A 23,942-nucleotide genomic window follows, 5' to 3' on the forward strand; every position below is an offset into this window, starting at 1 on the left:
GAGAAAAGTGGGTGGGGATTTATTTAACAGAAGGGCTTTTCATTGTTCCAAATCTTAGTAGTTTCTTTCTGATATTAAAACCACATTTATGTAAAAATTAAGCCTTTTAAAGGGATGAATAAAAATGCTGCCTAATCAGGAGTTTCAGATTGTATTAACTGATTTAGTATTCCATTGATCCTACTCGTGTAAATAGAGCAATAGTTCAGCTCTTAGGGTGTGATGGTTTTCCTTAATTGCATGAAGCATGAAATGTACAGAAGCAGAAGAGGAGGAAGTAACTAAAGGAAAAGAGAATCAGCTTCAACTTAGCTGCTTTATTAATCAAGAAGTCAAATATCTTTTTACAGGACTTAAATTGGTGAGTAGTATTAAATATCTTGTTTGATTTACATTCTAAATTACCTATATCAGTGCCCTTGGCTATCAGAGACAATATTTGACAGCAAGCTTCACTTCCCAACTGTAAAAGGTAGTTTTTGAGTAGAATATGAGTAGACCTTTTTGAGTAGAATATGGCAAGAGGAAAAGGGGGGATGAATTGCATATTAACCAAAAAAACTGGAGCACTAGCTGGAACCTGACGTAGTGCAGCCAGAGATTGATTTCTAATTCCAGCTCTCTTCAGGTAAATCTATTGATCATGCTTAGGGCTCTGTGTCTGTCACAGAGGTCATGGAAGTCACGGATTCTGCGACCACCTTGACTTCTGAAGTGACTACTTTGGCTGACCCCAGGGCTGCCCCTGGGGCCAGTTACTCAGGCGGCCCTGGAGGCAGCAACACCGGCCGCTGCTGGAGTGACTCTGCAGCTAGCCGCTAGGGTGGCCCCAGGGTCAGCTGCACCGGTGTTGCTCTGGTGGCCCTGGGCAGCTGGCCCTGGGGGCTGCCTGAGCAGCAGCCAAGACGGCTGGTTCAGTGGCCAGGGCAGCCGCTGGCCCCCAGAGGGTTCTCCGTGCCCCCTGTCGGCAATCCTAGTGGCAGCAGGCCCCCTGGGGCTTGCCCCCTCCCCCCAGCAGCAACCTGAGCGGTAGCGGGCCCCCTGGGGTTTCCGCGCCACCCCCAACCAGCAAAGACAGGAGCAGCAGCAGCGGGCGGCCTGGGGTCCCCCCACCCCGGATTCAATCAGGGGTATTTATGGTATAAGTCATGGAGAGGTCACTGGCTGTGATTTTTTTTTTTCTTGTCCGGGACCTGTCCATGACTTTTACTAAAAATACCCATGATTAAATTGTAGCCTTAATCATGCTGAATTGTGCTCCCAAACTAGCATAGGGTTTAGATAAATATTCTCCTTTGAACTGAGACGAAAAAACAAATGACTTAAACGCTTGGAGCATGTCTTTCCAGGAATAAGGCCAAGTACTTTGTACAATTGAGAGAAACATGTAGGTAGCACCATTCGTAATTGCGGATATGTTTATCAAGTCGGCCATTGTTGAATTTGCTACCACCTACAGAAAGATGCTGGTTTGGCTGTTGGTGAAAGAGCTGTCATACCAAGCAGGAGCAGAAGCATACTGACGGGCAGAGCAAGCAGAATGCCAAATCTGAGAACTCTTTCTACACAGATGGTGTAGGGGAATGCTAAGCTGAGAAACCTAGAAGCAAGGGAGAGGAAGGAGTATCTGTTAACTCTCCCTGCTTCCTCAGCAGCCAAACTATTAGATTTTTTTCTTCCACTTCACTCATCCAGTGGCAACTGCTAGAACGGTTAGTGTACTGTCAGCAATAAATTCTGAGGCAAACAAATTTACAGCAGCATAAAGTAGAGGAACATTTAAAAGTGAGTTATTAAACTCCTGCAAAAATTGCGGGGCTTTCCTGTGAATTTGAGCCTAACATGCGATGATATATGCATGGCCTAGATTACCACTAGGTGTCGTATTTGTATAAAATAATAGTACTTTAAGAGTTGTTTACATTTTATAAATTATTTCCACAAGAGTTCACTGTTGTTTGTGAGAGAAATAGTGTATATGGGGTAAGAAACCTTAGATAAATTTTTAAAAAATTACATGGGTTTCATCTAAATAGAAGTAGAGTAAGTAAATTTCTCCAACTAGAAAAATCAAAGGTAAGGCTGAGAATCTTCTCTTTTTGGGACAAGCCACCTGAGGGAAGACTGACCTTCCAGAATTCCCCAAACTTGTAAACTTGGGGAGAGAAATTCATGACCTCAACAACCAGGCCAGTCTAGCCTTTTACTAGTCTTAAGGAGGTCCATGACCAAGAAATGCTGTGCCAGCAGAACATCGCTGTCTGGCTTCTGAACTGCAATTCCAGCTCCTGCTCTGAGAGCCAGAAGACTGAACTGAAGAATTTGCAAAAAAACCCATTACCTTAAGTGTCATATTTTTCTTTTTTGTTTTGTTTTTATTGTCTGGAGACATCCCAGTCTATTTTAGCCTTTTTGTTTTGAGGGTGTGTGCAGTGTGCATGCGTAAAGTCCACACGAGGAAGGCACCAGAAGGAGCTCTAAATACTTGCAAATAAAACTGTTCACTAAAGTGTGTTTAAAAATCCTGAAAGGCTTGAAATTTCCATCTGTAATTTCTGGTAAATAAGAGTGGTGAAACTTATGTTTATAATACACGTTAACAGACTCCTTTGATGATAACTCTGATGGGGGTGGCGGAAAGAAAAGTAGCTGCTACAAAGAACTGAATTCTAAGAAGATAGATTTATAATTAGCTCTGAGGTTGTGCTCTAGACATTAGATGGTTTTGGTTTCAGTATTAATCAGCTCCAAGTTATAAATCTAATTGACTTTGGTTACAAATCCCAACTAATCAATTTTACCAAACAACCAGCAATCTCCTTAGAATCCTCTGTAAAATGTGTAAGTATTGACTGGTTTTTTGATATTTGATTATTTAACTACATGATTTTAACCCCAGTCCAATATTGAGACTAATGTATTGATTTAATAGTTAATATTGCTTTATTCTGTAGTTTACTATTAGTAATAGCTTAGCTTTGGTGATATATTTTCTTGATCTTATTTTTAAGTGTTTGTTAAACTTTTATACAAAGATATACTTAATCACATTTTTTTTAATAATCATGGTTCCTAAACCTTTAAGAACCTAGATGGATACCAGGTGGTTAATCTGAATGTTTTATCAGCTCCCCCTAATTAGTCTTTGGTTTTCATGTTACTTGGTTTTGTTTGGATCTTACATTTATGTTTTCTACCAATGTGTTTCTAAATAATTCAAACAGTGTTCTAAGATAAGTCTGTTACTCAGTTCAGGGTTATACTCCTCTTTTGTTAATTACACTGATATAATAGTAATACTGTAAATATTTTAATTGCTTCTATCTAAAATCTCTCACTGCACAACTAGTTTATAGCATGTAATTTTCTAATGGGGGAAAAAAGCTTGATGATAGCAGATAATTGTATGGTATCTTTAAGTTAAGCATCACAAATGTTTATGGCACTGAAGAAAAACATGGTCCTTGTGCAGAGCGTTCTCATATTCTGAGCTCTTCTAAAATATCAAGCTGTAGCAACCAGGTAGAAGAGTACGCTTGGTAGAATAAGGACTGGGGTTAAGATTGTATATGTTCCATACAACTGCTTTGGTTTTTATGTTGTATAGGTGTCCATTATTAGTTCAGTGCTAATATTATCACTAATTTCTTTCACAGCGTCTTCAAGAGGAAATCACAAAACTTTCTCCAACATTGCAAAGAAATGCTCTGTACATCAAATCTGTGAGTAGTAATCAGTCATCACTATTCTTGTAATCTTATTAACTTCATCATGTTGACAAGAATTTTGTGGCTCAAAACACTAAGTTGCTGTTGGAAAAGAATGTGGTGAACCTTTGCAGATTTCCAGAACCAAGAAGTGTAAAAATCTGAGCAATTTATTACTTTATTTAATCCAGAGGCTCCAATCAAGATGTAGCACTTTTGTGCTAGGTGTTGCACAAAGACATAGGAAGACCCAAGTCCCTCCAAGAAGAGCCTACAATCTAAGACAAAAATGCTAAATGTCTAAATTCTCTGTGAAAATCTGAAGTATAATGGATCCCTCTAAATATTTTCTTATTTAGTCCAAGATTAGTCGTTTGCCTGCCTACCTGACTATTCAGATGGTTCGATTTTTTTACAAAGAGAAGGAATCAGTGAATGCCAAAGTTCTTAAGGTCAGTAGCAATCTTCATCAACATTATATTGAAGTTTAGAGTTTTTATACACTTGGAGATCAGAATTTTATTCTAGTTCATTAACACTTACAGATACTATTCGGTTGAAGTGTGTTTGCTCTCAAATTACTCCTTATATAGACAGAACATAATTCCAAAAGCATACAGTATTTTTGAATAAAGAAATATATTGAAACTGTCAGAGAAACTACATTGTCAAATTAAATGTTGTTTTTTCTGCATGGGACTGAAGTTAAATTGCCCTGATGCTATTAAGCATTTTTTACCCTGTCTTTCTCCATTAGTTCAGAGGAGGATGTCACATTTGCCACTTTGTGACTATCCTGTCTGGGGTGAGGGCTCTTGCTTTCAGCTTACTCCCCTATCAACACTCTGAGGGGAGAACTTCCAAACTTAGTGGGCCTCTTATCTTTGACTGACTGCTTCATTTGTAGTGTTCAGGCAGCAGGGATGCTTAGATTACTTCCTGACTGTCAGACAGGGAAGAACCTGCCTCTCCACCTGCTTTTAGGAAAAGGAATGAAAAAGAAAGTAGAAAATATATAAAATAAAGGCTTGTGTGGCCCATTATGATATGACTGGGTCTCCAAGAAAATGTGTGCGCATAGAATGGAAGAAGGATGTGTGTGAAATTAGAGCAGGAGGGCAGAGGCAGCTTTAGGTATAAGAACCCTGTTGGGGCTTTACTTATTTGGAGGGACCTATAATCCTCTACTGCTTTGACAAGTCCTAAGCCAGCCCTTTCCTGAAACCCGCTGAAAAGCAGCCCAAGAAAAAAGTCTCGCTTCCTTCTATCATGAAGTAAAGGCTGGTTTTGTGAGAGGTGGGAAAAGATCTGAATGCTTGCATGTAACAGATCCTATATTTAGTACTCTGTTTTGGATAGTGAGACAATTTAGGGGTGAGTAGAGAGATTGCTGCAATGAGGGAAGATGTGAAGGTGTGCATAGCTATAGAGCACAGACATGCCAATTTATATGTAGGTTGTTAGTGAGGTGTATACATGGATCTTTTTGTTTGCACAGCATATATGTAGCTAGGCTGTAGATGTGTTTACTTGTGGTGGTTATGCATGTTTTTGTCCTCTAGCTATGCCACTACAAAATTGCACAGTAGTGATGAATGCTGCTGCATTGTGCCACTTTTGAATACACAGTTAAACAGCAGAAATTTTATAGTGGGCATAAGTCAATTAGATGTCAATTAGAAAAATTTAACACACACAGATTTACAAAATAATTCACCCAAGAATTCAGGACAAGTTCTATGCCTAGTTTTAAGTTTCTATCATTTTTTTAGTTTAGACTGCAAGTACACATTTTTATGCTCAGCAGCTGAAAAATAGCCATGCATGTGGTGTCTAATACAATTAGATGCCATTAGTGACTATGCAACTGAAAACATAGTAGAAATAATGTAGTTAGCATGCGAAAAGCCAGTTCTTAACTCCTCATAACTTTAATTTTACTTGCCTGTATTTAAAACCAACAAAGTGACAATTTCTGATAAACATAGTCACATGCAGTGTTTAATTCAGAAATTCAGCTGTTTGCACAAATATCTGTCTCCCTTCTGGAAGGTTTGTGTGGGAGATTCAGCATTTGCCAAATTAAAATAATGAAAATAAAAACATGGATATGAGACACAGAATGGAAAGTTTCAGTCCCAAAGGAAAGCTAAGATTTAGTGAAAATGGAATTATGATAGAAACTGAGTTTCAAACATGACAGCACTGAGAATGGCAGGGGCCAATCATGTGCCACAAGTACTCCTTTTCTTTTTGCGAATACAGACTAACACGGCTGTTCCTCTGAAACCTGTCATGTGGTAGGGGATGGCGTAAGAGGCCCTTTTCTGCCTGGATTGGCTCTTCAATGCCTCGTGTCCCTGTCAGCAAATCAGATGCCTGGAACAGGTTTCCAGGAATACTCAATGAAAGCTCTCCCTTTTGTGGAGCAGGCCCATTAGCTGACTGGCATCATGCAGCTCAGGGAGCATGGCCTGTTCTTTCAGGCGTGCAGCTGAATAGAGGTTGAAGAGTATATTTTTCATACTCTTCACACTCAAAAATGGATTGATCTTGGCAGAGAAATATCTGTTCCTCCAAAGGTGAAATGACACAAGAACTAGGGGTCACCAAATGAAATTAATAGGCAGCAGGTTTAAAGCAAACAAAAGCAAGTATTTTTTCACACAACGGACAGTCAGCTTCTGGAACTCCTTGGCCTTCACAACATCTTCTGTCAAGACTATAACAGGTTTCAAAAAAGAACTAGATAAATTCATGGAGGATAGGTCCATCAATAGCTATTAGCCAGGATGGGCAGGGATGGTGTCCCTAGCCTCTGTTTGCTGGGAATGGGCGGCAGGGATGGATCACTTGATTGCCTCTTCTGTTCATTCCCTCTGGGAAATATTGGCATTGGCCACTGTCAGAAAACAGGACACTGGAGTAGATGGACCTTTGGTCTGACCTAGTATGGCCGTTCTTATGACAGCAAGTAGTACTGTAAAAGAGTAAAATAAAGAACTGTGCTAGGTATGAACACTTTGAGAAAGCATTCATTAATTGTATTTAAAACTAAATTATAAATTAGTATCAGTAAGTGATTAGGCAATCCAAACTGTAGGCTCAGATACAAATAACTGAATCCCACTGAGATGTCCGTTATTCAGTGTGTCTATAGAGAAAGGACTGTTAACATGTAAATGTTGGTATTAACTGTTTTTAGCTTGTTGCAGCTTACACTGCATTGGCCTGTTACAGAAACACACATCAATGCTACCCGATATGTAGACATACACAAATATTTGTAGTCAGTTTTTCAGCAGAGAGCTAATCGGACAGTTGTGTGCATTTCTATAACATCTATTATGTGGACATCTTAAATTATTTTATACTTTTTGAATAAATCAAGAAAAGGCTGTGTCAAAAATATGGCTAAGTGCATTTAAATGATCAGATGGGATTGGCTTTCTATGAAAAAACATTTCTTTAATACGGAGTTCTAAATTGAGCTAATAGCCTGACTCTCTTTGTAACTTGTTCCTAGGATGTCAAATTTCCTCTTATGTTGGATGTGTATGAGTTATGTACATCAGAACTTCAAGAAAAGATGGTTTCATTTCGGTCAAAATTCAAGGATCTAGAAGACAAAAAAATAAATCAGCAGCCAAAGAATGTAGGTTACATGAATATTTTTTAGCCATTTTGATTTATGTAGTATCCTGAATTAATGTTTTGGTTTCATATAATCAACGAAAGTGGGACAGCATGTCTTAAAACTAATATCTAATCAAAACTAATAATAAAATAGTATCAAGTGGTAATTTACAAACCTGCATGCTGACATAATGGGCCATAGTTTGAATTTTTTTCATGACTTAAAAAAAAAAGAATTCTTGGATTTGATAGGTTAATTCCACAAACTGTTCACGGAAAAGTCTCCATCTTAGCTTCTACGCACAATTGTAATTGGTAAGATGAATAGTAGATGCTTTAGGTTTACTGAATAAAAAGTGATTTTTTCAATTTCATAAATTGATATATTCAAGCAATTTAAACTGCAGTTTTGAGGGCTGTGAAAGCTGCTTATTATGTAAGAGAATGTTGACCTGGTTATACCAATGTGCTTTAATGTCATTCATACCAACTTTAACTTAGAAGGACTTGCACATAAACAAGGCTGTGCCCAGGAATAGTGATCAGATTACAGAACTTCAGCTTTGTTTCAAGAGCTTGGAGTAAATGTGTTTCAAAACTCAAAATTGGAATATTCAACAGTATTTGGAAAAAAAAAAATACATGCCTAATCTGATTAAAAAATTCAACTCACACAACGTAAAAGTTTCATCCAAGGATAGGCCAGAAAAACAATTCCCTTAAATATTACACATTTTTCTCATTGCCTATTGAAAAACTGAGCAAAATGTCTCCCATACATACATGTACAATATTGTCTAAGTGTAGCAAAGCTGTCAGCATAGTTGTTTGAATGGAAAAAAGTGCTGATGCTAGCTCTTACATGGGAGCAACTTGTTTGTGGCAATTCCCTGAAAAATCAACTTCTAAGAATTGTCAGTTAAATCACTCTTACCAGACAAATATGTTATTTATGCTTTAATTTCAGTAGACGGACTGTTCCAAAAATATGATGCAGTTGATCTTTTTTTGGCAGATGGAGACCATTCATATAGAACAAAGTACTTTTTGCTATGCACAAGTACTTTCTATGAATATGTAAATGGTGACATGCCCAAATACTGCTGCTTACTGGCAGATCATTTAAATCTCAATAGAATGAAGCTGCTCTCTCAGCTCTATATCCTAAAGGGGTGCCAAGTGGCTGTGATTGGTATTGAATTGAAGAGCGGAAGTAGATGTGGTCTTATTGGCTCAATAGTATGTTTTAAAAACTGCTAGTTATTTATTTATGTGCTTTGATTTTGTTACAGCACAGGATATTTCTATAAGCAATTTTGTTGTATCCTGTATGGTACACTGCTTTAGGTTCTTCTTTAAAAAAGATGTTAAGTTGTACATTAAGCTATACCATTGTATAGCTGTTGCTAAAGCTGGACTGTTCATATCCCATGCCCCATCAGCTTTCATTTCAGTCTTTGGAGGAGGAGGATTTTTTTCCCTTTTAGATGGGGGAGAAGAGGGGTTTATTGTGAACAGAACTGATTTGCATTTAGTTTGCCTCCCATCTTTTTATTTTCCTTTCTAGCCTCTCCCCTGCTTTCAGAGTGACCCTAGGAAGAGATGAAAACTTTCTATTGCAGAATCTTGTTGGCACTCCAGTCCATTTTCACATTTTCTGCTGCTTATATTGTCCCTGTTGGGTGATTTTTGGGTGCCCACCTCGAGATCTTACTGGTGTCATTTTCAGAATGTGGGTGTTGAGCATATTTTGGAAATCAGGTTCTGTTAAGGTGTTTCATGTCAAGCAACCAAAAAAATCAAGGCAAACAATCTCTCTTGAAAGATGTAGGCCATACATTTTGATACAGTATAGTAAAGCATTTTAAAATTAATAATAAAAAAATTGTTTTCCAGTCTAGTAAAGGTGATGGTGCACAGAAAGAAGTTAAATATGAACCATTTTCCTTTCCTGATGGTAAGTGAATTTTGAGAGGTTTAATGTCACTTTAAAACTTGTATCCTAATTAAGCAAGGATAAAATTATCTTGTATGTGGGGGAAAATCTCTCCATCAGATAACTTTATTTTTCATGACTTTAAAAATGAATTATCAGAAACCCTGGTGCAGTGTAATGGAATGGAGAGATTAATGGCAAGTCAAGACATGTTTGCTATCTATTTAAGACACTTCAACACAGGAGCCCTATATTCATTCACGGTGTAGACCAGGGCTAAGTTACCATGTGAAAAGAGAATTGTTTCCAAAACTAATGTTGGCAGGTAAAATGAGATCTGCTTTTAAGTTCAGCATGCTCTCAAAGGTAGCTCACTGGACTCAGCAGGATTTCTTCTATCCTAATTCAGATTACAAAATCGTTTCCCCTTTTCTAAAAAAAATAACCCTAGTAAATAGTTGACTTAAGTGATGCATTTAGTGTGGTGATAAATTACTACATGTGAATGGTAGTGATGTCATTGGGGTTCCTTTCAAGTTGAACAGCATGAATGATGTCAGTTATTAAATCTGCAAAAACAGCTGTTCTTTATTTACCTGAAATGTTCTATTTCCCATTGACTGTAGAACCATTCTGTAACCTGCAGTAGAGAGCTGTACTTTGCATTTGGGTTTTGATACATTTGACAACCAATGTCAGGCCAGTACAATCTAACTCTTGGTACAAGGAAAAAGCTGACCTGGGTTGCTTAAAACAGTTCTATTTAAATGGAAAAATGTATTATCTGCAGTAAGTAAGGTTAAATTTTTTTAGTAAAAGTCAGGGACAGGTGGAAGGCAATAAACAAAATTCACCGAAGCCCGCAACCTGTCCCTGAGTGCTGGCAGGGGCTTGCAGCTGGACCGCCAGTCCTGCCCCAGAAGTCACAAAGGTCCTGGAAAGTCACAGAATCCATGAACTCTGTGACATTTGTATCCTTAGCCGTAAACATTGCAGTCTAAAGGTGATTCTAGCAAGGCAAGCTTAAACTGCGTGCAGATTGATGTTACTCATTGGGCTCTGTGTAATCAGTATGGTGCAATTTTTTTTCCAGATATTGGCTCCAATAACTGTGGTTTTTACGACCTACAGGCAGTGCTAACACATCAGGGAAGATCTAGTTCCTCTGGTCATTATGTATCTTGGGTAAAAAGGAAACAAGGTAATATCCTTTTCAGTGCTATTAACTAACTGTACAAGTTAACCAGTGCAGTTAAGTTTTTCATTTAAACAAAGTGTTGTCAATACTGAGGTCCTGTTTAAACTTTCCTCCTAAAGGATACTAGACATAATTCTTATATTTACATGTTTAATTTATCTTTGTTTTTTGTAGATGAATGGATTAAGTTTGATGATGACAAAGTCAGCATTGTTACACCTGAAGATATTTTGAGGTTATCTGGGGGTGGAGACTGGCATATAGCTTATGTTCTACTTTATGGACCTCGCAGAGTTGAAGTAGTTGAAGATGAAGCTGAACACTAGTCTACAGTGTTAGTGGTTCCTGCCTAGGTGTGAAATAAATGTTGATCACTCATCATTTCTTTATCCTGGGAGCTTTAGCATTGGAGACAATTTGTTCAAGCCCTTTCTCCTCACATGAAGTGGGAAATTAATCTATTTGAAACTGATCTATGTACCAAACACTTACAAAAAATCATTGCTGGACTGTACTGCTGCTCACTCAGTGGTAGTAGGACACTTAACTAGCTTTTACCTAAGGATATTTTTTTTTAATTAACTAAACTGAGCCTCCCTCTTTCTCCTCTAACTTCAACCAAATATTTATTACACACCTATTCTTACATCATTTGTTACTCTTGCATGGTTTATACCACTTGTTCAATAGCTGTCCATCCTTTGCCTTGTCTGACAATTTTGCCAGGAACATGGAAGGGAAATTGTTGTCTCCTTGTGTAACTCAGTGCTGCTGCCCATAACCCACAGAAACATGGCTACAATCAAGTATTTGTCCAGCCTGACGTGCTGACTCAGTATGTTCTGTTGCTGGCATTTCATGTCTTTAAAATAAATGGTGATCAACAACAACGATCCTGTTTAAAATTCATTCTTTATCTTGAAATGTGACATGCCATCTGTGCTTAGAGCAAGCACTTATGCTGCCTCTTAAACCAGAACTAAACTACAAGTGACCACAGAATCATGTCACTGTCAGCTAGCAGTACTGTTAGCACATACAGGTAAATGCTATTAGTTCTTTAGGAATTTAGTTTTTAAAAGCTAGATCTGTAACTGGTAGAGCAATATCCTAAAAGTAACCGTTGAGCTTAGTTACTTCATAGCATGCTCTATGAACTAGTGCCATGCCTCTTACCTTGTCCTATGGAAAAGTACTCCATGAGGAGCTCAGCAGGAAAGGTGGTTATACCTGAAGTGCTATCAAATGGAGAAAGTAAAACAGAAGTAACCCCTACTGAATGCTAAAACTAGAGAAATTTTAAGGTGGAAGTGAGCTTTTCAGGCAAGTTGCTGTCCCTTTAAAGCTGGTTAAATGGAGGAAGTATGTACCTTGCCTTGCTCTCGGAACAAGAGAGCCTTTGTGCCTGTATGGTGGTAGCACCATCTGTTAGCTATTTCTCAACATTAGCTATATTTACTTAGGCCTGGTCTGCATCCACTGTTTTTAGGGGCATGACTGTTCAAACCACCGGTAATTGTCCACAAGAGGTAGGTTGTACCACTTTAACTATACTGATACAGAACACCTTAAACTGTTAGGCCCCAGGATATTTAGATTTCAGCAGCTCAACCTGTGCACAACCATGTGGGAGTCTCAAACTGCATTATCCCACTTAACTTGCCTTCTGTCCAATTAGTAGAACTGTGCAGAGCACTTCTAAACTTAGGAGTCTGTGGTCTGTCCAAGCTAGCTTCTGATGGCAACATTTAGTATGTGGCCTAGCTTAAGAACTACTCTGCACCCAATATTTTAAATTTCTACATAGTTTCAATTAAGGTTGCCTGGGTAAGCATGTGTGGTACAACAGTCTTTAATTCCTATTTTGTGCTTCAAATGTACAAAACTAAATATTCTAAAAAAAAAAAAAGACATGGAGGTGTGTTTTAATGGGCACTTCTATGAATTAAGGCTTATTTTTCTGCTTTAGTTAAGTCTGTTAAAAGGGGGGCAGGGGTGACTTTGCTTTGTTGCAGGGAAGATGACGATACATTCAGATAGTTAAGTGCTGAGGTGTGATAAGCACCCCAGGAAAGTCTATGAGGTCATAATTCCATATTCAGGGCAGAGTTTGCGGCCTAGGTCTCCATAGCAGGAGCTAAAAAAAACCAACCAACCAGCTCCCCCTTTCTAAGTATCGTTCAGCTTGTGCACTGACTGAGGTAGGAGATCCTGTGGCAAAAGGTAGTAGTGTATGCAGTTGTGTAATTAGTCTTCTCAGCACCCACATGCAAGAGGTAGCTACATATTTTGCAAGTAGGAAAAGCAGACGTGTTATTTGACTGAGCCCACAGAGAACAGGACCTCCTGACTCAAGCCTGTGCTCATTCCTCCATCCCACAGTGAGTATCCATAACTCCCACTGACTTCAGCTGCAGTTCTGAATGTTTTGCACTTTGAAATGTCAGGCCTTTGCTGTCTTAAGCTGTGCACCCAGAAAGAAGTGACCCCCTAGGAAAGTTTTGATTTACATGGTTTTTCTATCATCACAGTCATACATAGAATCAAGTTCTCTAATGGTATTCACCTACCTAACTGCAAGACCAACCTTGCTGTTCCTGCACTATCCTACCCCATTTTTTACATACTTTCCAACTTTTAAAGTAAATGAACCAGGGTCCTAGAGCCAGATACATTGACTACACAAGGCTGAATTTTTCCTTAAGCACTGTTGCATGAACCAAAAAAAAAGCAGTGATGTATTTAAGAATTATAAGGCATTTACACTAGGAATGGGCAACCTTAATTCTTATTTCTTAACTAGAATGCATGCCTTAGCATTCCCTGAATGTGTCTTTTAATGGGTGGGGGAAGTGTTAAATTTAAGTTCAAGTAGGGGGGGGCTTGCCACATGCACAGTCGTGGGAAGGTTTTTCCCCTAGCAGGACCTGTCTGGTCAGCTTCAGTGCCCCCTGGAGTTGCATCTTCAGGATGCCACATATAGGTCCCTGCTGACCTGCCACCTCTCCAGTTCCTTCTTACCACCAGTGACAGTCCTCAGAGCATTCTCTTCTCCCATTTTCAAATGATCCCCTCGTGTACTCATATCCTACCTATAAATAGTTTTCAAGAGTCAGTTTGTAGTTTAGGGCAGTGCTTGAACACCCTTGTTAGTCAGGTTTCCCTTCCCCTGCTCAGGGCATGCCTCAGTCCTAGGGGTTTAAGCTGTGTAGGATCTGCCAAAAGCTCATGCCAAAGGGTGACCCGCACCCGTCCTGCTTAAAGTGCATAAAGGAATCCCATCAGGATAGGTGCAAAACCTGTAGAGGATGCCACCCCCACACAAAGAAGGAAAGGGACCACAGACTGAAACTGTTGTTGATGGACACAGCCCTGAGGCCACAAATCTGAGTTGAGTCCCATAGACCTGGCCCTGGTTTCTTTGGCACACTGGCCTCAATCAGGGATGTCGTACCAAGGTAGGACTCGGAGACCTCCCCCAGCACCGCTCGGTGGCCAGTGCTGTGTAAGAAACCTAAAAAGACCGACAGAGGGCTCTCAAATGGCTTGAGCCTGCTAGCGGAGCGTGACCCATACTGCACCACTCCACCTCATCTGTGCAGGAGGCAGCACCATTGACTCCAGGCCTGCAGAGGGATCCATCTAGTCCAGAGCCAGTAGAAGAGGGTCAAATGGAGGACTTGGATCTCCCTTCCACACTGCAGACCTTTGAGGTGGCCAGGGTCTGAGGGGAGCCTGGGTCCCTCCAGCTGCCCTGGGGGGGGGGCAAGCAGCCCCCTACCCAGAGCAGGTAGAGGGACCCAGGCTCCCTACAGCTGCCAGCACTGCTCTCACTGCCCAGGCTCTGGTCAGGGAGGAGGGCAGCTCAGAGCCATCGTAAGAGCCGGGCAGGCAGTTGGGGGGAGCCACAGGAGACCCTCTCCTCTGCCCAAGACAGGTGGAGAATCCACACTGTGGTTCCTCACAGCTGCCTGTCCACTCTTACAAATTTTGTATCCGGGCTGGGCTCTGACAGTATCTGTATCTACAGAAATGGTCCACAGATAGAAGTGGATACCCCCAGCTTTGCAGGGCTCTACTGATCCTTGGGACTGTCCAGCACCCCACCACCATGGGCTCAGACTCCTCAGTATCAGACTCAGAGCTGGAGTCCTTTGTAGTTAGGAGGAGCCAGCACCAAGGGCAGTGGCAGATGCCAGTGTAGTTGCCCTTTTGGACCCCCTGGGCATACCACCAATCCCCAGGGTCTGTTTCAGTTGCCTCAGCTAGATGAGCCCCATCCAGGGCCAGACAGCTATCTCGCAGTGCCATAGCAGACAGGGGTAGATACTGACGACTGGCTGCATATTGCGGAACCAGACAGACAAGGTGGCCCTATACTGGCCCAAGCCACCTCCTCATCCTCACCTGATGAGGCAGTAGCAGGAACATCCTTGTCCCACCTGATGGAGCTCCTCAGAAGGGTGGCACAAAATCTGGGGCTCCAGATGGAGGAGGTCACTGAGGTGTCAGATCCTATGATGGACATATTATGCCCCACAGGCCCCACCAGGGTGGCACTCCCCCTTATTAAAACAATACAGATGACCACTAAGACCCTGTGGCAGATGCTGGCCTCTCTAACCCCCACAGCAAAAGGGACTGAAAGAAAATATTTTGTGCCATCAAAAAGATACGAGTATCTGTTTACACAATCCCCCCCCCCCACCGGACTTTAGAAATAAAGCCAGTACACAGCCAATATTCATAACTTCAAATACAAAAATGATACATGCATACAAATAGGACTAATGGATTCAGTAGATAATAACTTTCACATAGATATGTTACATAGAACATATTCCAGTTATGTCACATATATTCATAGTATATTTCCATAAAGCCTTATGGGGGGGGGGCACTATCACAGGCTCCACCTTATTTTCAGAAAAAAGCAGACTTAAAGCTGCATAGTTTAAAAGTCGCTTGAGCCACTTCAAAATCTGTGCAGCTGCATACACCTGCCACTCAACACAAGCATTTTAAACCTCAACCTATGCTGTGCCTGTAACCCGGGCATTCTAGGCAGGACTGCAGTAGAAGGGGCAGAAATCATTGGCATCGCCAGTTTCAACCCCCTATCAACCAGCGCTCAGGGTTGGCAACACAACCCACAGGAAGGTATGCACAGGGGCAACACACCAACCCAAATGCTGGATCCGTTACTACCCTTCTCGCCCCATCTATCTCATTACAAGAAGGATGTGGATAAATTGGAGAGAGTCCAGCGAAGGGCAACAAAAATGATTAGGGGTCTAGAACACATGACTTATGAGGAGAGGCTGAGGGAGCTGGGATTGTTTAGTCTGCAGAAGAGAAGAATGAGGGGGGATTTGATAGCTGCTTTCAACTAGCTGAAAGGGGGTTCCAAAGAGGATGGCTCTAGACTGTTCTCAATGGTAGCAGATGACAGAACAAGGAGTAATGGTCTCAAGTTGCAGTAGGGGAGGTTTAGATTGGATATTAGGAAAAACTTTTTCACTAAGAGGGTGGTGAAACACTGGAATGTGTTACCTAGGGAGGTGGTAGAATCTCCTTCCTTAGAGGTTTTTAAGGTCAGGCTTGACAAAGTTAACTGGGAATTGGTCCTGCTTCGAGCAGGGGGTTGGACTAGATGACCTTCAGGGGGCCCTTCCAACCCTGATATTCTATGATTTCTATCATGTGTGGTCCCAAGTTACCTCAGACCATTAGGTACTACGCACAGCAGAACTGGGATATTCCCTCCAATTTAGTTCAGCCCCTCCCTCCCACCCCCCCTTTCCCATCCCTCTTCAGGGACCCCTCTCATGAGCAACTCCTAATACAGGAAGTACAAACTCTCCTAGTGGCAGGAGCAGTGGAAGAGGTTCCTGTGGAACCAAGGGGAAGGGGTTTTTCCTCCCGTTACTTCCTCATACCAGAAGCCAAAGGGGGTCTCAGACCCATCCTGGACCTGCACAACCTCAACAAGTTCAAGAAACTAAAGTTCTTCTTAGAGTGATTGCTCATATTGATTCCAATTAGGGTGTGTGTGTGCACATGCATCAGAAAGTTTTTCCCGTAGCAGCACCCAACGGATCACTTGTGGAGCCCCCTGGAGTGGCACCTTCATGGCATTCATTATATGAGCCTGCCGACCCAATGCCTCCTCAGTTCCTTCTTACCGCCAGTGACAGTCATTGGAACTGTGGCATCTTGCTCAGCAAGTTCTACCACATTTTCCTAGCCCCATGTATTTTTTATACGTTTCAGTTAGTTTAATTTTTACTTAGTATTAGTATTTAGCAGTTGGGCTGGGGAGGGGGGAGAAGAGGGGTTGCCTTCTATCCCAACTGCTTTTTCTTGGGAGGGCTTTCATTAGCAAGACCCAGGGGTTCAAGCCCTGCAAGTCCTGCTCCAAGCCTATGCCACCCCAGGGCCCGTCTGCCAGCCCCACTCATCCCGCTGCCAGCCCTGGGTCCTGGTGGCTCTGCAGCCGCTCCCAGCTGTGGCCCACTGGCCGGCATCCTGGGGCAGTGAGGGGGTACAGACAGGCAAATGGGGCACAGCTCAGCAACCCTATCTTAAAAATTGTTGCAGCACCCCTGTCCTGGGATATTTTAAAGTCCTGAGTTGCTGCTTACATCCCGATCATGTCATGTGGAACAGTGCACTGCGTTTGACATTGTGCGTGCCGTCTGTCACAATTTTTTTCCCCCTAAGTTGAGGGGTACATTTGACAAAGTGTCAGCTTCTAAGAAAGCAAAGTTAGATGTCCGTTCATTTCAGCCTTCTTGGACAGACACATTTAGATTTATTCAGAAGGACTGTGTTTTTGTGCTTTCTGTTGTGAAAGGGTTGTTTGTTGCACATGAAGTGTTCAACAATACTTGCAAATGAAGCATGAGGAAACCTCTCTTGCTGAAGCAGACAAGACTGAAGTTGATCAAAAAGACAGTAGCAGGATATGAGAAGCAAAGCAGTTTTAATGCTTAAGTGTAAGTAAAAATAAAGCCAGAGAAGGAAGTTACAAGATTGCATAGTGCATTGCAAAAAAAGGAAAGCCCTTTACAGATGGGGAATATATATATATAAAAAGTTTTTCTCAGCAGTTGGGAGGTTTTGTTCAATGATTTGCCAAATAAAGATGCGATCGTATCTAGAATAAAAACTTACTATCTCTGCCAGAACAGTTGAGAGATGAGTAAGCGAAATGGCAGAAAACATTAACAAAAAGCAGACAACTGCATTAAAAGAAGCGGTTGCAGTTGATGAGAGCATGGATATAAACGACATTCCACATTTGGCAGTTGTTGCAAGATATTGTGCTTCTGATGAAATCCAAGAGGAACTTTGTTGCCTAAAACCCCTGCATAGCACAACAATAGGGGAAAGATACAGCGGAAACTTTTGTAAACCATTTTGAAGAACGAGGAGTTGACATCAGAAAAATATTGTGTGTGATAATAGATGGTCGGAAAACAGAAGGGATTTGTAAAGTTACTTGAAGATCAAATTGGCCCCCCGACAGTCAAATTTGACTGTATCATCCATCAAGAAAACCTGTGTGCTGAAATTTCTATTTCAGAGCTTAATAATGTGATGAATACAGTGGTGCGAATTGTGAATTTCCTTGTTGCTTGATCTGCTTTGACTCACAGACAGACAGTGCTTAGAATGACATTCCACTTCACAGCAACATTCAGTGGCTAAGTTGTGGCAAGGTTTTTGTGCACTTTGTAAACTGTTTTGATGCAATCAAGTCCTTTCTGTAGGAAAAAGGACAAAACTACCCCGCACTGGATGACGACAAATGGCTGTGTAAGCTCATGTTTCTAACTGACATCACCACTTGCCTAAACAAACTCAACCTCCATCTCCAGGGTGCAGGGCAAACGGTTCTGGATCTTTATGAAACCTGGAAATCATGTTGTAAAACAAGCAGTTTTTTCTCAGGATATTCAAACTTTGACTTTCCACTACTTCCAAAACATAAAAGAGGTATCGACACGTTGCACTGTCAGTGTCTATGAGATTGGAATGTACATGCAAGAACTGGAATCAGAATTTTCTGACAGATTTCAAGATTTCCAGTGATTTGGCCCAATGCTTTTTTTTCCTAATTAAACCTGAAAAGTTCAATGAAAGCGACTTGGATTTGTCTGCATTTCAGTGGATGGGTGTTGAAAATTTCGAAATGCAGCTCATTCAGTTAAAAAGCTCAGAATTGTGGGCATCAATGTTTGGAGATCTGTGGAGTGCACTTCAAGCTACCAAGAGATACAATGGGGCCTCTATTCTGATCTGCTGGACATCCCTGCCAGTGAAATTTAACTGTTTGAAGAAAACTGCATTTGCAATGCTTTCAGGATTTGGATCCACATACCTGTGTAAACAGGTATTTGCACACATGAAATTTCTCCTCTGTCCCTCTCGGAGCCAGTTAACTGATCACTCAGAAGCTTGTGTGCAGCTTAAAGTATCCAAATATGTGCCAGACATTGGAAAACTCAGCAAGAAAAAGCAAGGGCAAGGATCACACAAAATGGATAAGATCTGCATTTTAATTTAATTTTAAATGAAGCTTCTTAAACATTTTAAAACCTTATTTACTTTACATACAAAAATAGTTTGGTTATATGTTAGAGACCTTTTAAAAAAAGGTTAAAATGTATTACTGGCATGCAAAACCTTAAATTAGAGTGAATAAATGAAGACTTGGCACACCATTTCTGAAAGGTTGCGAACCCCTGATTTAAAGGATCAGGGCTTGTGGCTTTTGTCAATAAAGGTTCACCTGGCTGCTATTTCAGCATTCAACCTAGGAAAGGCAGGCCACTCGGTCTTTGCTAACCCAATGGTGTGTTGTTTTCTTAGAGGACTAGACAGGTTATACCCACAAGTTTGGCAACTGACCCCGGCTTGGGACCTTAATCTGGTGCTTTCGAGGCTCACAGGGCCTCCATTCGAGACCTTAGCAACATGCTCACTACTCTACCTGTCATTGAAGGTGGCTTTCCTGGTCGCTATAACTTCAGTAGGAAGGGTGTCCGAGATGAAGGTCCTCACATCTGACCCTCCTTTTCCCATCTTTTACAAGGACAAGGTACAGCTTCAGTCACATCCAGCCTCTCCCCCTAAGGTCTTCTCATGATTTCATGCCAACCAAAACATTTCTCTCCCAGCTTTTTTCCCCCCAAAGCCTCACGCTAACAGCTGGGAGCTCAGGCTCCACTCTGTGGATGTTTGGTGGGCACTGGCTTTTTAAAAAAAGCCAAAGCCATTTCATATATTGAACCAGCTGTTTGTCGCGATGGTGGACAGGATGAAGGGCCTCCCTGTGTCCTCTCAAAGGATCTCATCGTGGATCACGTCCTGTATCCGAGCATGCTATGATTTGGCAAAGATACCTGTCCCCACACTGATGACACATTCTACTAGAGCACAGGCCTCCTCGGCAGCTTTCCTGGCCCAGGTCCCAATCCATGAGATCAGTAGAGCAGCAACATGGTCCTCGGTCCACACCTTCATGTCGCATTATGCCATTACCCAGCATGCCATGGACGATGCAACATTCAGCAGAGCAGTGCTTCAATCAACAATTCCATGAACTCTGACCCCACCTCCTAGGTAAGGCTTGGGAGTCACCTACTTGGAACAGACATGAGCAAGCACTCGAAGAAAAAACAGATTATCTACCTCTAGTAACTCTTGTTCTTTGAGATGTGTTGCTCAAGTCTATTTCAAGACTCACCCACCTTCCCCTCTGCTGAAGTAATCCATCAAAAAGGAACTGGAGAGGCAGTTGGTCAGCCTACATGTGGTGCCATGAAGGTGCCCGAGCCCACCCGATGGGTACCGCTAGTGGAAAAACCTTCCAGCAACCTACTTGGAATGGACATGAGCAACATATCTCGAAGAACAAGTTACAAGAGGTAGGTAACCCTTTTTTCCCTAGGCTTTCTAAAAAGCCAGCTGAGAAAAATTAAATGATGTGGAACCATCTTTTCTGCGATTTCCTGTAGCAAGCAGCACCAAGCACTACTACAGTGACTGTATATCCAAAAAAGTTCCTTAGCTAGAAGGAATGCTACTGTAGTGGTAGGAGACTTTGTCAGCTACATTATTTCTTACATCCTCCATAGCATGGTGATTAGAGTGGGGTTCTTGTTATAGAGGGGAAAGTTCAGCAGCAGATATTGTGGAAAGGAACCTCAGGTGCTCTGCCCTTTGTCCCCAATTCTTTGGGGATATGAGGCAGATAGAAAGAGCTTCCATAAGGATAAGATGGCCCTTGGCTACTCTAGTATCTTTGCTGTACAGGAAGATGCAATAGCTCCCCATTTCCGTTTTGTTTCTTGCAAGACAGATGGCTGGCTGCCACGGTTTCCTTCTCCAGGATTAATGGCGCACTCTCACGTGGGAGCACGAGTAAGTCTTGTTGCCACACCTTAATTTTGCTCAGCTTCCTACTTGCTACTGCTCAGAAGAAAAACATGCTTTCTACAGAAACCATGTATTCTTACAGCAGAAGGTAGATCCAGCACTCATAAGTGCTTTTAGGAAGTTGCATCCTGGCCCCTTACACTGATCACAGCCTGGTAGTTATAAACACTACTTTGTCTCTTGAGAGATTGATCTGGAAATACTCCACAGCATGAGGATTGTTCTGGAGGTTAGAAAAGAAACTATAGCACTGAGATCTCTCTAGACAGCAGCCTTTGTTCTATCTGGACTTCATTACATCCCTAAAATTTATAAAAATCATAGTGCTATTAATTGCCTTCTTGAGAAGATAACTTGCCTGATATTTTATAGTGCTAAGAAAAACCATGTGTAAAAGGCGGATACCATGACAATCCTCCAAAACACTTCAGGAGAGAGAAGTACTGGGTATAAGCAATGACTCACTACTATAAAATCATTAATGGGAGTTTACTCAATTACTTAGTGAACCAATTCAAACAATGTGCACCAATGTGTGGGTTTGTTTTTCTTTCTCATGACATAAAACATGATGTGGATGTGCCAGGATTAGTCATTTGCTAACAATCTTTTCCCTGACAATATGTACAATCATCAAAAACATCAGAACTCCACCATTAATGGTTAAGACTCAGGAATCAAAAACAAATCTAGTCCCAGAACACCTAGTACTCAACTAATTCCACCCACCTTATAATACTATTGCTCTCCTAGTCCTCTAAAAGTCTCAAATCCAAGGGCAATGAGCAAGAAAGTAACAAACATAAGACTTTAATCCTTAGGAATCCTCGTCCAATGGGGCTCTCAACCTTCCCCAAATAAGGATAATCACCCTCCCCCTGCCCCCAAAAGGGGGATACAGCCTCCTGCAGGAGTAGTCACATCCATAGCAAGGTGCCAGTCCAAAAGTGAAGGAATTCAGCCCCATGCCCAAAGAAATCTCTTTTCCCTTCAAAGCAAGGATATTCCCTCAAGTCCCATAACCAATCAGAATCCCTCTCTGCGTAACTCCTACCTCCAAAGTGCCATGGAATTCAATTCCCACTCATAGAATAGAAAATTTCTTACCCATAAGTTTCTTTCTGCTAGCAGCATCTCCCACAATTCTGGACATCTGGACTGCTCTCCTCTCTGCAGCTCAGAGTGGATCAGCGTTTTGGCACCATGCAGTCTGGCAATGCCCCCTCTGCTCCTCCTTGATGCCAAATGAGTTATTCCCAAGCATTATCATAAACCACTATTCCAACTGTACTTTAGATCAGGGAAGATGTATGGTAACAATCCCGCTTAATATCTCTCACTTGACTCATGAGCCATCTAGGTAGAACTGTGAAATGCTGCTAGCAGAAAGGAAATCAGTAAGAAGTTTTCCAGTCTGTAGCCCAGCATCTCCTACAATTCTGGATGCCCGGAAAGTAATGAGCAGCAAACAGATATAGGGAAGGTTATGAAAAAAAAGTTTGCTAAGCAAGTACCAGCCACCTTTTTATGAGTTCGCTCAAATGTCTGTATTATTTCTGAACCACTGCCTGCAGCTAGCACCTTCCTGCCAAAGGAGGCCTCTAGAAGACAAGTCCACCTTGCAGTGCTTAATGAAGCTAGCTCTAGACAAGGTGGACGTGCTCGCTCATTCTGCCCATGGAGGTGGCTAAGCATCTCGTAGAGTGCGCCTGGACCCGTTCTGGGACCGGCTCTGATTTGTAGGCTTCCAGAATATATTATAGAGTCTAATCCACCTATCGATGGAGGATCTGGAAACTGAGTTCCTGGCATTTTGGAGGGAAAGACACAAATAGTCTAAAATAGTCTCTCAGATTCTGTATGCTTGAGACCTTTCCTGCCATAGGCAAACCTCAGAAGTCTGTGGTGTGTCGTCTGTTGGGGATATAGGTCTGCTAGATCTACTAAAGTAGAGAAGTCCTCTCTGGGACAGGGATGATACCATTAAGGGCAGGAGCTCCATCAGAAACTTTTCTTCATCCACTTGTTGAGCCTTTTAAAGTCAATGCTCTTCTGACATGTAAGGTGGCCACAACTTTTCAGCTGGATGGCGTGTATTGGATAGAATGAACAAAGCACAACCTCAGTTGAGAAATGCAGAGGGAGGGAAGAAAGGATTCTAGGGTCAACCTTACCCTTGTGGAACATGCAGTAAGCTTTCCTTTATAGATGAGCTGAGCTGAGACATTTGCTTGGCAGACATGATAGTACTAAAACAAGTCAATGGATAATACAAGGCCCAGTCTGAAGTCAGAGGCTCAAACGGATGGCTTATTAAGGCCTTCAAAACTAGTGAAGTCCCATTTTGGGAAAAGTGACCTGACTGCCAGTCTGGCTAACTGGACTGCTCAAAGGAATCTGGCTACCTGTGGATTGTCTACCAGAGAGCTAAGGGATCTTGCGAACAGCACACTACTAAGGGAAGACACTGGACATGAATGGTACTAGGCTGAAGGCCTCTGCCTTCTTAGAGAAAGTCCAGAACGTTTGGAATTCCTGCATTTCTGGGATTTGCACCGTGTGCTTGTCACCAGATAGAGGAGTATGGTTTTAGTGTCAATACTCTTGCAGATTAAAGCAATGTCTAAATGACTGAAGGACAGATCAGGACATTTTAACACTTTGCTCCCACTAGTCAGGCTGTTAGTTGAATCTGTTTCAGGTCCAGATGAAGAGAACTTTGTGACAGGATGCCTGGTCTCCAATGAAGCAGGAATGGAGGCTCCAGTTTCATCTCCATCAGGTCTGAGAACCAAGGTCTCTTCAACCAAAAGGGAAATTATAAGTATTAATATCTGTTCTCATTTTATTTTCTGGACTACCTTCCCCAGAAAAGGAAGGGGTGGAAATGTTTAAAATAGGCCAACTGTGGAATACGGCATCTGGGGTTTGCCTCTCTTGTGAAGTATTTTGGCCTCTGTGTTCAGATAGCCCAACTTGATTGTCATGCACATTGTGTAAAGAGTTGTCACTTTGGATG

At 41.7% G+C, this 23,942-nt stretch overlaps 1 protein-coding gene across 3 annotated transcripts in view; it reads left to right on the forward strand.

The window, feature by feature from the left end:
* The window catches only part of USP14 (ubiquitin specific peptidase 14), a 36,115-nt gene extending 24,748 nt beyond the window's left edge, over positions 1-11,367 (forward strand). For 2 of the 3 annotated variants that reach the window (XM_073331431.2, XM_073331432.2), the window contains exons 10-16: positions 247-361; positions 3,657-3,722; positions 4,067-4,159; positions 7,234-7,362; positions 9,240-9,300; positions 10,373-10,480; positions 10,652-11,367. In XM_073331431.2, the coding sequence (XP_073187532.1) occupies positions 247-361; positions 3,657-3,722; positions 4,067-4,159; positions 7,234-7,362; positions 9,240-9,300; positions 10,373-10,480; positions 10,652-10,803 (724 nt within the window). In that variant the 3' untranslated portion in view covers positions 10,804-11,367. The remainder of the gene's footprint in view (positions 1-246; positions 362-3,656; positions 3,723-4,066; positions 4,160-7,233; positions 7,363-9,239; positions 9,301-10,372; positions 10,481-10,651) is intronic. The other variant, XM_073331433.2, reaches the window with a different exon arrangement.
* Positions 11,368-23,942: the final 12,575 nt, after the last annotated feature.

Source organism: Lepidochelys kempii, chromosome 2, assembly GCF_965140285.1.
Source record: "Lepidochelys kempii isolate rLepKem1 chromosome 2, rLepKem1.hap1, whole genome shotgun sequence".
Taxonomy (NCBI): domain Eukaryota; kingdom Metazoa; phylum Chordata; order Testudines; family Cheloniidae; genus Lepidochelys; species Lepidochelys kempii.